General features: G+C 40.8%; 1 protein-coding gene across 2 annotated transcripts in view; it reads left to right on the top strand.

The window, feature by feature from the left end:
* Window positions 1-17,355, top strand: part of lmbr1 (limb development membrane protein 1) — a 47,469-nt gene that overhangs the window by 1,541 nt on the left and 28,573 nt on the right. Inside the window, exons 2-6 of one of the 2 annotated variants that reach the window (XM_061757577.1) lie at window positions 977-1,049; window positions 1,427-1,466; window positions 3,797-3,936; window positions 4,051-4,089; window positions 6,297-6,400. In XM_061757577.1, coding sequence (XP_061613561.1) covers window positions 977-1,049; window positions 1,427-1,466; window positions 3,797-3,936; window positions 4,051-4,089; window positions 6,297-6,400 — 396 coding nt within the window. The remainder of the gene's footprint in view (window positions 1-976; window positions 1,050-1,426; window positions 1,467-3,796; window positions 3,937-4,050; window positions 4,090-6,296; window positions 6,401-17,355) is intronic. The other variant, XM_061757578.1, reaches the window with a different exon arrangement.

Raw genomic sequence — 17,355 nt, 5'->3', positions numbered from 1 at the left:
CCTGTCCGTATTGAACATCCTAGGGTAGAGCTCTTGTATTGCATGTCATTAGACTGTGTAGTTAATTCCGTGGCTTGTGAGTGTGTTGTGAGGTGTCAGTTTATCTCCTCCCAGGGTGTTGTGTCATTATTATTTTTTTTGTGCCGCTTTATCAGTTTTACGCACATGATCTCATTCTCTGTTTTTTGGGCGGCATCACACAGGCTGAGTCATGTCGTCACGCTGACATGGTGCCAAGTGCTTAAGTCGCAGCTTCTAAACTTCTATTAGTGGCATCCCGCTCGCTGTCACAGTAGGAGGGGGGAATGTGGAACGGGATCCTATCCGTCAGCATATTTAGATGTGACAAACACCTTGTGAACCCCATCTGCGGAACACTTTGGCCTAACTAATGTCATAAAAAGATGTGCTTTCCTCCCCCCCCATCTATAACGAGAAATAATGGCCAAGTTTATGATTTGCTCCAAGCACAAACTGTCGGAACCATAAAACCTTTATTAAGTGTACAAACAATGTTTTAAGTAACATTAAACAAATGTGACATCATCCTACTTCTTGATTTGCATGAACATGTCGGCCATGTTTTTGTCACGTGTAGGAGAAGATTTCTTTACTCTTGTTGTGAATGTTTTTATCCTCTGGTGTCATTTTCTCTGGGTCGATGTTGATTTATGGGGCCAATACAAGAAGGGGAGACAAAATTAAGTTCCAACTTTTGGGGCAGATTTTTTTTTCTTTCAAAACGTCAAATTACTTGAGCCCTAATAAATTCCTTACTCCCATTAAATGCCAGGTACTTTGCAGTTGAGTAAATAAACACCCTTGGCGAATATATGAGGACACGTGAGCATAAGCTTTGAAAGAAATAGCTTTTTTAAAAATAGTTTTTCAAGAGTCAAAGTGTTATTAAGTTTTCTTATTTATAGCCAAGTGTACCAAAAGGCCACCACAAATATTCTTCATTATGCTGTTTCAGATATGCTTCCTTCTGTTTGCGGTACTCTACATTGTCTCCTACTTCATTATCACCCGATACAGGAGGAAGACGGGTAAGTGCCTCTTTGAAATCCTAGTGTCACGAAAACACCTTAAGCGGGTTACGCGCATACTGATTTTTAACATCTTGACCTTTTTTTTTTTTTTTTAACCACATATGTATATATATAACCAATGTGATATTTGGATTCAGAAAATCAAAATTGTCCTAAATCAGCAAAAAAAATCTTTGTCAATAAATTTGTTGTTGACCAGTGTAATCAGTCACGATCATCTTTTATCTTTTATAATCTTTTTATCTGATGAATGGGCCTTTGTTGACTTTGATTTGAAAATGCTTAAATTCGGACTGATTGTCGATAAGTGTGTTCTCCACTTTAGATTATCTGCAAGTGGCTAACTAAGTGATGTGCCTGCTCTACTTTTCCAGATGACCACGAGGATGAAGATGCTGTTGTCAACAGAATATCGTGAGTTCGACATGATGCTTCCATTGTATACAATATAGAAATAGGATCCAATTTTTGGAAAAGGGAAATTTCAGGCAGAAATGTGTTCGGTCCTCTGAAGGTTACATCCAGTATTTAAACGTGACATGCGGATGATAATAATGCAAAACAAATAAAAGATGGAAAAATACCAATGCATACAGAATACAAATTCAGTCACTGCATTTATCACCTGACAATCAAGACATAGAACTATGATATTGTGGAAAAGTTTTTTTTAAATTTTTTATAAATGATAAGGTTGTAATATAATGAGAAAAACACAAGACATAGTGATATTATTCCGAGGACATTTTTTCCATGTTTACGAAAATTTACAAAGTTTGCAAAAATGAAGTTTTTCCGTATAATATAATAATGAGAACAATCAAAGTTTATGAGAAGGAAGTCATGTTATAAGAACGTCGCAGTTAGGGAAGATAAGCGGTACGGAAAATGGATGGATGAATGATATCGTAATAACGAGAATGAAGTCTTAACATTACTCAAAGTAAAATTTTTTTGGAGGATGAAGTGTACATAAATATTATAATATTGTGAGAAAGAAATTTCACGAGAATCAAATCAAAAAGTAATAAGCCTACACAAATGTTGCAGCCAGGGCCACGTAGGTAGCCTCGTTAGCTCAGCTGGCTAGCCGCGCATAACTTTATCCTGGGCCTGAATGTGTTTGGGTTGCTTTTGGAAATGGAACAAAAAACAAGCTGCATCATCATTGAAATCAATGTCAGAGTACCGACTGTACCGTGGACCTCCATGATACAGATGTCAATATAAAGTATTTTTGCTGCTTCTGTGCTGCACTGTGATTGGCCACTATGTGTTTTGTGGTGTGGCTTGGCAACAAGTCAAGGAAGCGATCCATTATTGGACATATGGATGACAATTTCACAATCTAGGGACAGCAGCTGAGGACTTTGGTAATTGAGGCCTCGCTGTGTGCTTCTGTTTTAGGATTTGTGTTTTTTTTTTTTTTTTGCGTGCTATTTAACCAACATACTGGCAGACCACTAGGGGCTGCTCATGGCCCACACAAAATTCTACACATACCACCCCTAACAAAGCATAACAAAATGTGGAAAAAGTGATGTGCTGTGAATACTAATTTACGAATGCACTGTACAGTACTGTATCTGTTTATTTATGTATAGTTGTCACTCCACTGCTGGTAGTTATTTCAATCTCAACTGCTTATGTACAGGCCAATAGTTCTCAAACGTTTTACACAAAATACCTCCTCAAAAAATGCTTGGCTCTACAAGGATCACCCTAATGACCAACATTAAGATACAGTTGGTAGTAGGCCCAGGTGTTCATCAAAAATAAGGCAGAGGTTTAATTCCTAAATATATTTAATACTTTTGTGAGCCACTGTGACATTATACACAGTTGGAACATTAATACTGCGCTTAAATATAGGAAAACAAACACTATACTTAATAATTCAATTGAAACTGAACTGTACTTAACAGATGTACTGTATTTATAAAAAAAAAAAAAAAAAAAAAAGATGGAAGCCACTTGAACATTAAGCACCGTTTCAAGATTTAATTCCTTGATTCTTTTTCGTACTACTAAAGGGAGCCCACGTAACACCAGTGGTACTCGTACCACACTTCGAGAATCACTGATATAGACTATTTATGGAAACATCTATAGTTTGTTTTGCGACGAACGTGACAGTGCTGTTCACATTCACTTCTATGTAGGGATGTACCAATACTTTTTTTTAGCCGGAGTAAAATTACTTCCCCTTGAGTATTCATTGATACAGAGTACCGATACTTGCTAATGCCAATCCGTCTTGTAGTTGTGAGGAAAATTTTTTATTTTAATCAAATATTGTTCAAAGACACAAAACACAAACTTTTCTTGAACAGGGCAAAAGACAAAACCCAAACAGAATATGAACACCTAATTATCAAGTATTCTGAACCATCAAAGAAATCGACTAACCACTGTGCATGCAGAGCGGAGCGGAGCGGGCTTGAAACTCCGTTTGCCAGATGCCCTGGCAGAGTTTATCATCCATTTTGCAGAGCATCATTTGCAGTTGCCTAAAAGTGCTATCATTCGCGTATGTAAAGTATCTTCACATTGCTGAAATGGCTCCTATCCGGAAGGTATATGTCATGCTGGTGATGTGGTATCGGTTCGTAGTATTGGAGCATTTTTACGAGCACGAGTACAGATGTACAGTATCCTTACTTGTGTATATCGTATCTCTGTACTACTGTACCGTTGCCGCATACTCTTCTCCAACGTTACCTTTGTGTGTTTGATTCTTGCAGGTTGTACTTGTGCACGTTCACGCTCGCTGTGTCGGGCGGCGCCGTCTTCCTGCTGCCGTTCTCCATCATTAGTAATGAGATCCTACTGTCCTTCCCCAAGAATTATTATATCCAGTGGCTCAATGGCTCCCTTATCCATGGTCAGTCCTATCTGTTTTACGTACACCCTTCAGTCATGTAGTGATTCAACGCGTATGTGTTTTCTAGCTTCCTTTTGGAATGTTCTATAGTTCTATAGTACTTTTCCTCATTAGGGTCGCTGATGAGATGGAGGCTATCCCGGCTGACTTTAGGTGAGAGGCGGGGTACACCCTGAACTGGTCGCCAGCCAATCACAGGGCACATATAGACAAACAACCATTCATACTCACATTCAAGCCTATGGACCATTTAGAGTCTTCAATGAACCCAACATGGATGCTTTTGCAATTTGGGAGGAAGGCAGAGTAACTGGAGAACATGTAAACTCCAAACAGGAAGCGCGGAACCGAGATTCACCAAATCTTTTCTTCTTTAAGTCTTCCAAATTGTGCATTAGAACACCACTTAAAGTCGTAAAATCAATGTTACCAAAACCAGGTTTCACTACATGTTGAAATTTAATAACACAATTGTTCTGCATGCAAGCTATGTCCTTAATTGGGAAATGTATTTAGTTTTCTTTTAAATGACCAAGGTTGCCAAAAACCAGGTTGGTTGTCAGGCTTGCTGACGGTGAGATGATCCATCTACGTTCAAAGCAAATGGCTTATCGCAATCGACAGCCATGTTTTTTTAAGTGTGACTGGTGAGCTCCATGCATACCGGGGGTTCTCTGTTTCCGATGTTTCGAGTGTACAGAAAGTATGCCTGAACTAATTTACACAGCTGCGTGAGAATACTTTGTCACGAAGCACAAGAAGGCACGCTCACTAAAAGCCCTACTTACTGTATTTTGTTGGATTGTTTTATATTTTATGGCCTAGAAGTATTTTACATACAAATATTTACCGCAATTGAAAACACAATGAATGTCTCCATTATTTACATTCACTAAATAGTAATACAGGTAGGCTATAGCATAAACAAACTAAAGTTCTATAACAAAATATACATTTAGGATATACAATATGCATTATGCCTTTTCTACAGCATTACCCAAGGTTAGTGATGGCGCATTCCAATTTACAGGACTCTTTTCGCCAAGTGAGGAGGACCCCCTGTACTTTCCCGCTGTCTCAAATGCGACACAGACAGGCCGCTCTGTGTTGTCATGGCCACCAGGGGGCGTTAGAGTCCACCACATAGCCATGCCACGTCCTCCATCCCACAGTTTGCCTGCCAGCTTGACCAGTATTTCCCAACCTTTTAAGGCACATACACTATTCATAGTCACTGATAGTGTACTGGTACATTCGCCTGACTTCGGTGTAGGCAGGCTGGGTTCAGTTCCCACTCAGTGACGGTGTGAATGTGAGTGCGAGTGGTTGTCTGTACCTATATGTGCCCTGCGACTGACTGGCGACCAATTCAGGGTGTCGTCTGCCTTTCGCCCGAAGTCAGCTGGGATGGGCTCCAGCACCCCGCGGCCCTGAACATGATAAACGGTATTGAGAATAGATTAGATACATTACTCGTCACAACAAAGTTAGGATTATTGGGGTTTCGAGTGACATTTTAGAATACATTATAACCTTTACAGGTGAGGTTAATTTGACCTCTAACCTTTTGAATGTCCAACTGCAACGTTTCAGTATACTGTACAGGTGTTTGATTCATGAATCGACCAATAGATTTCCCAGTTCAGTTAGAATTGGTATTTAAATTCCTTGTCATCATGCTGTTCACATTTTGCTATTATGAGACCAGGACGGCACAGCTGATTCATTCATTAAGATTCACTCAGAGGTAAGTGGCCACTGAGCATAGTGTCACACAGTGTCATCAAGAATGGAAGAGTCACAGAAAGTCAAAGCTGTGGACATTCTTGGAAATTTATCAGTCAAACACCTGTTGTGAATTTTGCTGTTCAGCTCCTTGTTAGAGAACAATAAGTTGCGCAAAAAGTATGGAAACGTTGAATAGTTGGGCATTCAAAAGTTTAGAGGTCAAATTGAGTTCACCTGTAAAGGCTCTAGTGAATTTTGGTTTGTCCTGAAATTTGACCCAAAAGCAATATCCTTAACTTTTTTTGAATAGTGAATTTTGTCAAAGAAAAAGTAGATATACAGGTTAATTATGTACCTACGGCCATCCAGTGGAAGAGGATTTAATTGTTCTGCTTGTCACTGTACACCTCTGGCATAAATATATTAAAGATGCATTATTTTTTGTAAATTAATCATTTTTGGTCTTTTTAAGTGAAATCTGATAATTTCTCGTGGCACACCTGAAGCTCTCTCACATTACACTACTTGGGAATCAGAGAGCAAGACTGATTCAAAAATAGAATTTTGGAATCTAGAAACTGGTAATAATAATTTGGTTGGTCAACAATTTGTTAATACTGTACTTTTTCCAGGTCTGTGGAATCTGGTGTCGCTCTTCTCCAACCTTTGCCTCTTTGTCCTGATGCCCTTCGCCTATTTCTTCCTGGAGTCGGAGGGCTTTGCTGGATCTAAAAAGGTAGAAATAATACACTTTAGACTGTTGGGCATTTCTGCATCTAAGTGGCGGCGGAGGCAGCAGCAGCAGGTGCCTCGTTCCGTGCCCTCTTGCTGACTCACGCCGCGGACCGAAAGCTCATTAACCATGAAAGTGGGAATCTGGTCTTCGCCCTGCGCCACATCCTGACAAGGCCTCGCAATAAGGCCGCGTAGGCTGCAAACGCTTCAACGCGGCTGCATCGGCCCCACTGATTTAAAGCCTGATTCCTCGTCGCCCCCCCCACTCCAGCCTCCCCTCCAACCCCCTAAAATAAAACTTCAAAAGGACAGGCTAATAATCGAGTTGTAAGGCTCGGCGAACTTCCTCGTTTAATTGATTACACCCCACCCTCTGAGAAAAAAAAAAAAAAGAGCGGCTGGGGGCTCGTGTTCCAAGCGTCCATAAAGTGGCAGCAGCATGACAGCACAATAGAAGCTTGCAAAATGGAGGGGGAAAGATTTACTTTTAATACACCTCTATCCTGTGTCACAGTTTGAAACGCCCCTGGTTTATGTCCCTCCTGGCAAAAAGCACATAAAAATTGCTCTGTACTGTAGCTGCAAGGCCGGCTCTTTTGGTTCCTAATTTGTTTAGGCGGAATTTGTCCAGTGTGGGAAGCGAGGGCCTCTTTGCATTTTTGTTCCGTTTTCTCGCTACCAGGTTGTCCATAAACACACTTAAAGGCTCTGTTTTGTTCAGTGTTGGGCTGCACATCCAGGTATTTATCGCGTGCATGCTAAGCTAAGGCTGGAGGCCACACTCACCCCGACAGCCCGTCAGTCATGCAGCTGACAGCAAATAAGTGTAATACATAGACATGCACTTATTTCTCAATACACTGATATTATCCCATTACCACTATGAGACTGAAATAATGCTTTACAACAGTAATAACACCCTAGAGACTGCAATAAAGCTATGAGACGGCAATAACACTATGCGACCGCAATAACGCTACGTGACTGGAATACACCTATGAGACTGCAATATCACAGAAACCGTAATCAGTAACACTATGAGACCAATATGAGTAATTCTACATGAACGCATTAATAACCCTATGAGACTGCAATAACTAGCATCACGAGAGCGCAATACATAACGCTATGAGACTGGAATAATGCTATGACACTTCAATTATTAACACTTTGAGACCGCAATAAATAACGCTATTAAAGTACAATAAATAAAGCTATGAAACTGCAATAAATGTCGCTATGAGACCACAAACACTATGAAATGGCAACAAATTACAATATGAAAATCAAAAAAGTTATGAGACAGTATTAACACTATGAGACCACAATAATGTGAGAAAGAAATAATGCTATGAGACCATTTTAAATGACACGGTGAGACCTCAATATTAACGCTATGAGACCGCAATACATTACGTTATGAAACTGTAATAATGCTATGAGACCACAATGCTATGATACCAAATCAATTAACGTTATGAGAGCACAATAACACTATGCGACCACGGTTACTATTGCTTTGAAGCCAAATTAAATAACACTATGAGGACAAAATGACTAACAGCACAAGACAGCAATGACGCTATGCGAGCGCAGTGTCGTCGGGTTTTTATGTGGCATTTCAAGCTTGTGCGCTGGCGGCTCCCTTTGAGTGCGGAAATGAAGCGAGTGATGAATTTAGCGGCTAATGTTGCGAGTCAGCCTTTTCATGTGGCCGCGCTTACGTTTGACGACGCACTAAAAGACGCCACCGCGACAAAAAGATGGAAAACGCGGAAGTTTTAAAAAAAGAAATTTCAGGTTTAACTGTTCTGCTCGTTGTCGGGAGGCGGTGTCGGCTGAGTGATTAATAGTGTAACAAATTGTCCAAATTGTGAATGAATCGGAGCAACTTAAGTGTCCCGACGTCTGATGTTATGATCCGAGCTCTAGTTGCTGCTGTAAAATGTCTCCCGCTTTTACGGCCGGGTGCTCAAATCCTCGCAGAGGAGCTGCATCGCTGAGGCCTTTAGAGGTCATTCTTGGGTTCACCTTTTTTTAGCCAAGGATCTTTTTTTTTCTTCTAAATAACACATTACAGTTGACCCACCAAGAACAAGAGTGGCCTAACTCTATATTTGTCATTTTGCGATAGAATGATTTAAAGTTTTGTTGTTCTGTAATAAAATATTGGGGATTTATATCTTAGTGATTTATATGGCAGTGATTACTTCTACAGAAACTGGTTTTCCTGAGATTAGATCTAATCTGTCAATAGTTGGTGAAAGATGACAAATAACATGTACCTATATTAACATGCAGATGCATTGGCACCCAAGCTACAGCACTACTTACTTTCTCAGTCTTCTATCAATCTCTGAACCTCACTTTCTCAGGTAATTTTGCAGAAGGTAAAGCTTTTAATGGGTGAGGCCATCTTGGTAATGGGAGTTGGCCGAGTTCATTCACTGACGAATCAGAAAAAAGTGCTGAGTGCAATAATGGACTGGCCCCTTATGTCAAATTGGAAATAAAACTTGATTTAGACCTGTATTCATCTGAAAGATATGCCCTCTCTATCGATTTCTGAACTTCACAAAAAAATAACAAAATGGAGTTAGCCCACTCTAGGTCTCAATGGCAGAATTTGACAGAGCCAGGCCATGCATTTGGTACCTGGGCCTTCTGTGGAGACTTATCCAACTTAACCCACCACCATCATGTCGCAATTATAGAATTAGAAAACATAAATATTGTAGAAAAACGCAACTGTGCCAAGTACATCATGCTGGTTTTTAAATTTATTAATGTGTGCAGATTGCTACAGATGTGTTTTGCTAGTCAAACTTGACTTGCTCGGACCAACTAATCAGAGGACGAAAAAATGCTGACATGATTGTGGGGCAGCTAGCTGGCCGTCTGAGGTGAATTTGAAATCTAATTGGTTATTTCTTTAACCAGTCCCATTGCTAATATAGTCAACATACATGACATCAGCCAGCAAAATTCATTCTGATCTGATTAGATTGACATGGCAGCATATAACAAAGTATCTAACGTCTACATACATGTACTGGAAACAGTGCACCTAAGAGAGATGCTACAAAATGAATTGACTATTGGGAATACATTAATATAATTTCATGGAACAAATATTAGAATTTAGGTTGTAGGTCAGTGCTTCTGAGAGTGTTTAGGCCCATCACTGCAATTTGATCTTTTCTGATGTTTTCGATTGCCTTCTGGTGGCCTCGTGACCGCTAGTACCGAGCAAGAGGAGCGTGTTCTGACTAAGTCTATTGATATCATGGAATTAATGAAACGTTTAATTACCTGACGTGACGAGTGGCATATCTCAAAGCTATGTTTACTCAAAACAAGCTGCTAGCCTGTGCACGCACGCTCATCTTAGCTTTAATGTGGTAACCTCGACTGTCATTTACGATCTCCGGTGCAGTGGAACCTGAGGTCATACAATTCATCATTCGGGACAAATGCAAAGGACACTAAAGTCACACCATAGACTGGATTTGCACTGTGTGGTTCAAGTGACACAATTGGGTTATGTGTCATGGCAGCAAAAAAGGAGAAAATGCATAGAATTTGTTATTTTAAGTTTGGAGTCAGGCCTCCGTAATATGGCAGAAATTGAAGAATTTCATGAGTCGGGCTACAATGGGAAAATGGTTGAATCTGGTGAAAAACACTGAGCATGTCTTATCACTGCTTTTCTTATAAATGAAATGCTGACATTTGAAAATGCATGGTTTTATACTGTAATGGCAGCGCGATAAAAAACTGACATTTTGCCATGAACGTGTCCAGACACAACATTTGGAACTATGCAAACAAAAAAACAAACAAAAAAAAGCTAATTAAATCAATTTTGTTGCTAATCTTTGATGTGTCTAAGGCTCTAATCGGTAACGGTAACAAAAAAAAACATTTGCTGACTCAAATGTCACTCAACAGGCCAGGCCCCGCGTTTTAAGCCACACACATTCAAAGTTGCAGATTACAGTGTAGAAGCTAAGGATGGTGACCCCAGGTGGACAAAAATATACCTGCACCGCACATGCATATTTGGTTTTGGTATTATGCACAAAGCTTTACAATATATATGAATAATAAAATAAATACAAGGTCACTACTTAGGGGTTTTTCGTCTAACGCGGGGGGTTCTGGAACGTGCCTCCTTCAATAAACTCGGAAATTTGAGGAGGGCACAAGGGTTTAAAAAAATGCCTGATATAAATCTAACCAACATAGATAGTCGTCTATTAGACGACTATCTATCATTAAATAAGATTATTCCTGATGGCCGACAGTGGAGTAATGCCAAGATTACTCTCATATAACAAGAAAGTTAAAAAGCACATTTTGTGACACAAATTGCTTTCGCATTTCACCGTCGTTGTTAATATTGACCGTTTTTAATGCTTAATATTGTTTAAAAAAATGTTCATTGTTGTTATTGTTAAAAATCTTAAAATTACTTGGGGTAGGAAAAGAAAATTCTATTATGTTGATGAGCACCGTATTATTTGCATTATTTCCTATGAGAAATAATTGTTCCTAAATCAGCATCCCAGAATGAATCGTGCTTGACTTTCGAGGTTCCACTGTCACGCTTCAATTTGATGTCATGTTTGGGGGATCACTTGTAGGATGGCTCTTGTCTTATTGGGGTGTCTTGTAGAGTTAAAAGTTTGCAGCGGTGAGAAAGTGCCGTGTTACAAATAAGGCCTTGCAGTGAAAAGTGGCCGCGTCTTCCCCTCGGTGTTGAAATGTTTTTGATCCTGAAACGAGTTGCAACCAGTCTGACCCCGTGACTGACCCAGCAGAGGGCCAACAGGTTTCATCTGGCAGTTAAAGAAACTCCTCATCAATCTCATCCTAAGCCGATGATGAGGAGTGTGTTTATTGTGGAGGGAGAGGTGTGCGGGGAAAAGGAGGGGTTGGTGGGGGGGCAGTAGAAAGTCTCGCCGAGCAAACCCCGCGTGGTGTTACTAAGATACTCGTCGTCTTTGTTGCGGCTCCACAATGGGAGCCGGGATATTTATTTCAAATCTCCTGCACATGCAGACATTTTTCCCAGGCCTTCTTTTGGGCTGGGGCTGGCCGGGAATATAAAGTGGTGTTTACATACCTTTCTTTAAGGTCACAATGTCTCCCTAAAGCTGTCCGTTACAATGTTGGTTGCCATGGGAACATATTAGCTCCAGCCGGGAATTTAAAAAAGAAAAAAGAGAACAAGCAAGTTGCTCAGGTTCTTTTTTTCTTCCTCCTCGATTGGCTTAGTTTTCTAAACCGTCGTGTAGCTTTCTTTCTTTTTTAATTAAGATGTCATTAATTGACTAAGAGCCGTATACAGGGGGTCCTTGGTTTGCAACGGTTCCGACATGCGACATTTCTGAGTTACGAACAGAACATGGCGTACGATAACCTCACTCTGTTACCACTGTACTTAAATTTTTTCATCGGAAGTGTTTTCCATACAGTTGTTTACTTTAGTCATTTTATGACTGCATTACCATTGGTTACATTCCAACTAACGTACAAATTTGTGTCACGTCGCTGGTTTAGGAATGAAATGCTGTCGTAAACCGAGGATACCCTGTACAGTAAGAACAAAAGTATTAGCATTAGTGGGTATTCCACCTAGATAATTAAGGATGTTACATCATGCTCTGTAGTCAGGTACTTTTTCAAACGAGAATTGACAAAATGCAAGCATTCTTACCGTTGGTATGCGAACATATAGCAAGATAGCAAAAAGCGGTAAGGCAGATTTTACCTCATATACTTTAGTCAGGTCCGATTTTAAGAGAAAATTTATAAAATGGTAACAGTTGGTATGCTAACATATAGCAAGGTGTCAACCTGAGAACAAACGGCACTAAGGCAGATGGATATGGATTTTTAATCATGCCTTGTAGTCTGGTACGACTTCAAAAGAACATTAATCAAATACTAATAGTTGGTCTTTAACATGCAGTATCGCATGATAACCACCTGCGTACAGAAAACGCTAGGACAGATTGATATGAATTTCAGATTATGCCCTGTAGTCAGGTTGGATTGCAAATGAAAGTTGATAAATGCCTACATGCTAACAGATGGTATGCTATCATATAGCAAGATGGCAACCTGAGAATAAAAGTCGCTAAGGCAGACGGATAAGGATTTAAAATCATCCCATGTAGTCAGGTCGGACTTCAAGTGAAATTGATAAATGCTAACAGTGTGTATGCGACCATACAGCAAGAAAGCAATCTGATTCCAAAAGGTGTGCTACAGCCAGTCGACATGGATTGCCCTGGAGTCTGCTACTACAGGTACCCCTGCTACGCTAATGAGCTTGGATAAAGTGCTAACATTCTAAGAATTGGTATATATCGAGATGGCAACTTAAATACACCTAATTTAGCTAAAATGGAGAATTAGGATTCAGAGAGGAAGCTCGGAATTGATTAATTGATCACAAAGATGATGTTGATGGCAAAGTTGTGCTCTTTAGCTTGAGGAAAAGCACAGAAGCAGAACAAGCTGCGGTAAATTTTTGTGGACGGTAAACAAGTTGTTTTTATGCGACCAATCGCACGTTTGAACAATACGACGTGATGCCAATCATTTTCCATGCGCCCCGCGTCGTTATCGAGAAGTCTTATTAAGAGGCCTTAGAAGTCCATTCCTGTGCTTTACAGGCCTGCGTGTCCCCTCTCTCTCCTCTCTGCTTTGCGTCTCCCCACACGGTCATTGTGGCGTGGCCCTCGGCCCTTCAACGATGCGCTAATAAGGTCCTCGGGCATCTGGCATGTCTTTAGCGAGGAGGGGCATGGAGCTTTTCTCCTCACCCCCTCCCTCACTTACACTCTTTGGCCCTTGTTCCACGCGCCTCTGACAGCCAGCAGACGGGCGGTCCGGCAAATGATCTCGGCCGCTAATGCTAACATGATATTTGATATGCTAACATAGAGCAATATAGCAATAGGAGTACAGAAATCGCTAAAGCAGATTGATAATGATTTAACATAATGCCATGTGGTTGGGTCTGATTTTAAATGATAATGAATACAAAAAAGCTAACAGGCAAACTCTTAGCATGCTAACAACTTGCATGTCACCTGTCGTTACAGCGCCATTATGATTTTTGAGCATGTCAATAACCCGTCAGTTCATCCTGTTAGCGGCCGATGCCATCGCTAATGTTGTTACTCTATTGCGAATGTTGCATGACAGAATGCAATCGCTCAAGGAGGCGGCTATAAAAAGGTTAGTCAAAATTAATGAGGTTGGATGGATCTAGGTCTGAAACGATTAATCGAATAACTTGAATAACTAGATTAGGAAAAAAGTCGAAGGAAAATCTCTGTCTTTAAGATTCATAGGGAGTATCTGCAACATTTGCACAATGACATTGTCCCAGATTATCGCACTACTAGTCGCTTTAAACTGCGTACATTCCTTGAAGTCTCGTCGCCCTTTGCACAATGGTCATTGCACTGGACTATTGCTATATTAGTCATTGAAACTGCTCTAATTGCTAGAGGACTCTGCATCTTTTTGCACAATTGTCCAAAAACAAAAAAAATGTGTTCCGGCATTACCAGATTATTAGCAACCTGTTATTGCTCAGCGACTATTTTTCTCAATGTCTTTGTCTCAAAGGTATTCTCTGTCAATTGACTGTCTACGGTCGTACGAGAGCAGCTCCAACTCCCGGAGACAAATTCCTTGTATGTTTTTTTTGGACATACTTGGCAAAATAAAGATGATTCTGATTCTGATGTAGGAATAGGTCGACAAGGTGGCGTGATGGTGGCGAGCTATGGAGGAAAAGTGCGTGCGTGAAAGACAGAAAATGGCTTAAATTTGGGATAGTTTCACACTTAAAAAAGAAGATAAAGTGTAATGTTTCAATTGCAAAGCAAAACTAACGGCCCACAGAAGGCCCACACAAGGCAAACAATGTTAGCTAATTTAATATAGCCTACCACCGCCTACCACCTTTCAATCGCTGACTCCCACGTCACTCACCAGGCTAGGCCCCACCTTTTTGAAGCCACACTTAAATCCACAGATATTATAGTGTGGAACACTACAATGGCGACCCCAAGTGGGCAACAATAATACCTGGACCTCAAATGCAATTTTTGTTGTTGTTTAGTTTGAAATTGCAAAACTAATTCTTACCCAATTACTTGATTAATCGATTGGATAATGGGTAGAATAATGAATTCTAAAAATGTTTCTTAGCTGCAGCCCTGGATGGATCACATTTGAACTGGCCTCAGAACTATACCGAGATTACCTCTCACAGAAAGTATTGGACCGGTTGATTTGGTCCGTTCGCTGCGTTGGGTTCACCCTTGTCCAATGATCTATCAAGAACAACTCAAGGGTGCTATTTGAAAGCATCCTGCAATGTGACTGTTGAATACTCAGCCTGCTGTGTTTGTGTTGTATGTTACTTTCTGCCCTTTGGTCCCTACACGTGTTTCTTGGAAATCTTGGCGATTTGCGCACAAACCAAGCAGCTCTCTTGCTCAATGTCACGGTTTAGATCGGGGGATGCTGAATATTTCAGAGTGGCTATATATAGCCGTAGCTACACAATTAGAACCGCGAGAATAGAAACTTTCAGCTGGTCTTTTTTTCCACCCTCCATGCCTTCTGCCGGTTGACAGTTCTTCATTTGATCGGCGACGTCTTCGTGGGACCTGCCTATTTATAAACCGTCGTTTACAATAAAAGCTTGCTCGCCTTCCCGGGGATGAACAAAGCTCTGTGACAAGAATAAACTGGAGCAGAAATGATAGCAACGGAGGTGACAATCATTGCCTATTCCATAAATGATCTGAATGGCTAACATTGGGAGGCTTATAAATGATTGAGAAGGCCTAGCTAAAGGCAATACACCTTCGGGATGACATGGGCCGCTCTGTTAAGGTGGACCTGTGTGCTTGAGCGGATGCCGGGGCCTGCACACGCCTCCTTAAGAGTGCGGTTGCGGTCCCTGAAAGCATTCATCTCATTCTCTCTCCCTCTCTCACCTCTTCTGAGAGAGAGAGATATGCTCAGACACTGACTGCTTTCCTCTCCGTTTCTCCACATCCTACTCATTAATTCACAATGCAGTCTGCCCTGCGAGCTGCCCGATTGCCCAAATTGTCAACGCTCATTGCATTCATAAGCGTAAGTACATCTTATGGGTCAGATCCGCATTGACTATATTAAATATTAGAGCAATAAAATATCATCAGGTGGTGGCTGCAGTGTCCGGCTCGGCCACAGTGCGGCACTCCTCAACCTGCCCGCATTCCTTCCGGTAGCATCAGGAGAATTCTACACTTACTCACTCATGATAAAGATTTTATTTTAGCTGATCCAGACTTGAATCCTGTTTAAATCCTGCCTTTTAAGAAATGCTAGAAAGTTGCCATGTCTCATAAAGGTTTAGGATAGTGCTGTGCTTTATTTACAAAATGTTACATCCCTATATAGGTAATTCTATATCCCGATAATGATATATATCCATGCATAGTATTTTTGCTTAAAATTGCATGAAATGAATGGCAATTGTCTCTGATCTTTTCTCCATTTATTTATAAAAGGTATATTTATATAGAAGAAATATTAAATGGATAATAGATAAAAATAGAATAAAACACAAATATCCAGTATGGAAAAAATCTGAAAGAAAATGCACATAAGCTGGGGATCGGGTAAAACAAAAAATGCGAATAAGGTGGGGTTCCCACAAATCCACGAATAGGTGAATTTGCGAATGCCGAACCGCAAATATGCGGAATCCACTGTATTTGCGGGTGATGTAAACTTTGCTACAGCAAAGGAGTAGCATTGCTGCAATTACATTAAACTTGAGTGTCCACGATGTCCACGATGTCGGGCGTCTAAAGTCACTCTTGCCACACAAAAACTCACAAACTCATACTATCTTGGAAAGCTTGCGCACTGCACAGACTCAGTTTATTGAGCTATTTTACGATTGTAATTTGATTAGTCAAGCCAGGAGAGCGAGTCGCAATTTGATAATAGGAAGGGGACTGGTGTTGTGTAACTCTCTCAGATGCTACAGGAGTAAAGCAACAGAGCAAACCCAATAACCCAGACATCAAAATAACGATAGAGTGATATATTATATCGTATGCTGCATGGTTTTAGATCGCAATACGATATTTTTCGATCGCACAGCACTAGGTTTAGATATACTGTATATGTGCTTGTAAAAGTGACTTGGGCTGGACTTAAACTGTAAGGTTCAAGTGACTACACCGTGCTTTTTTTGCTCTCAGGTCACACAATTGTGATATGCATCATGGCAGCGTAAATAAATATAAAACAAAAACATGGAATTGGAGATTCTCAGAATCAGGCGTCTTCCAAATGAGTTAATGTTACTTAGTTTTACTAGTCCAACTGGTTAGAGCGTCAGCCTCACAGTTCTGAGGTGCGGGGTTCAATCCCCGTCCCCGCCTGTGTGGAGTTTACATGTTCTCCCCGTGCCTGCGTGGGATTTCTCCGGGCACTCCGGTTTCCTCCCACATCCCAAAAACATGCATTAATTGGAGACTCTAAATTTCCCGTAGGCATGACTGTGAGTGCGAATGCTTGTTAGTTTCTATGTGCCCTGCGATTGGCTGGCAACCAGTTCAGGGTGTACCCCCGCCTCCTGCCCGATGACAGCTGGGATAGGCTCCAGCACGCCCGCGACCCTAGTGAGGAGAAGCGGCTCAGAAAATGGATGGATGGATGTCATACTCAGTAATCCCTGCATATTCACAGTTACACCAATTTGTGTTTTTTTTCCTGTGGATTCCCAGAATAGCTCACCTATTAGCATTTTTTTGTGTTCAATTTAAATTTCCTAAGATGCCACAAAGTGCCGCCAAGCATGTTAAAGTGATGCATCACGACTTAGAAATAAGCTTTTGTGTGTCATGGAGGAGCCAA

Source organism: Phyllopteryx taeniolatus, chromosome 20 (assembly GCF_024500385.1).
Source record: "Phyllopteryx taeniolatus isolate TA_2022b chromosome 20, UOR_Ptae_1.2, whole genome shotgun sequence".
Classification (NCBI taxonomy): Eukaryota; Metazoa; Chordata; class Actinopteri; order Syngnathiformes; family Syngnathidae; genus Phyllopteryx; species Phyllopteryx taeniolatus.
Note: the sequence above shows the minus strand (reverse complement) of the source record. Positions and strands in the feature narration are given on the sequence as shown.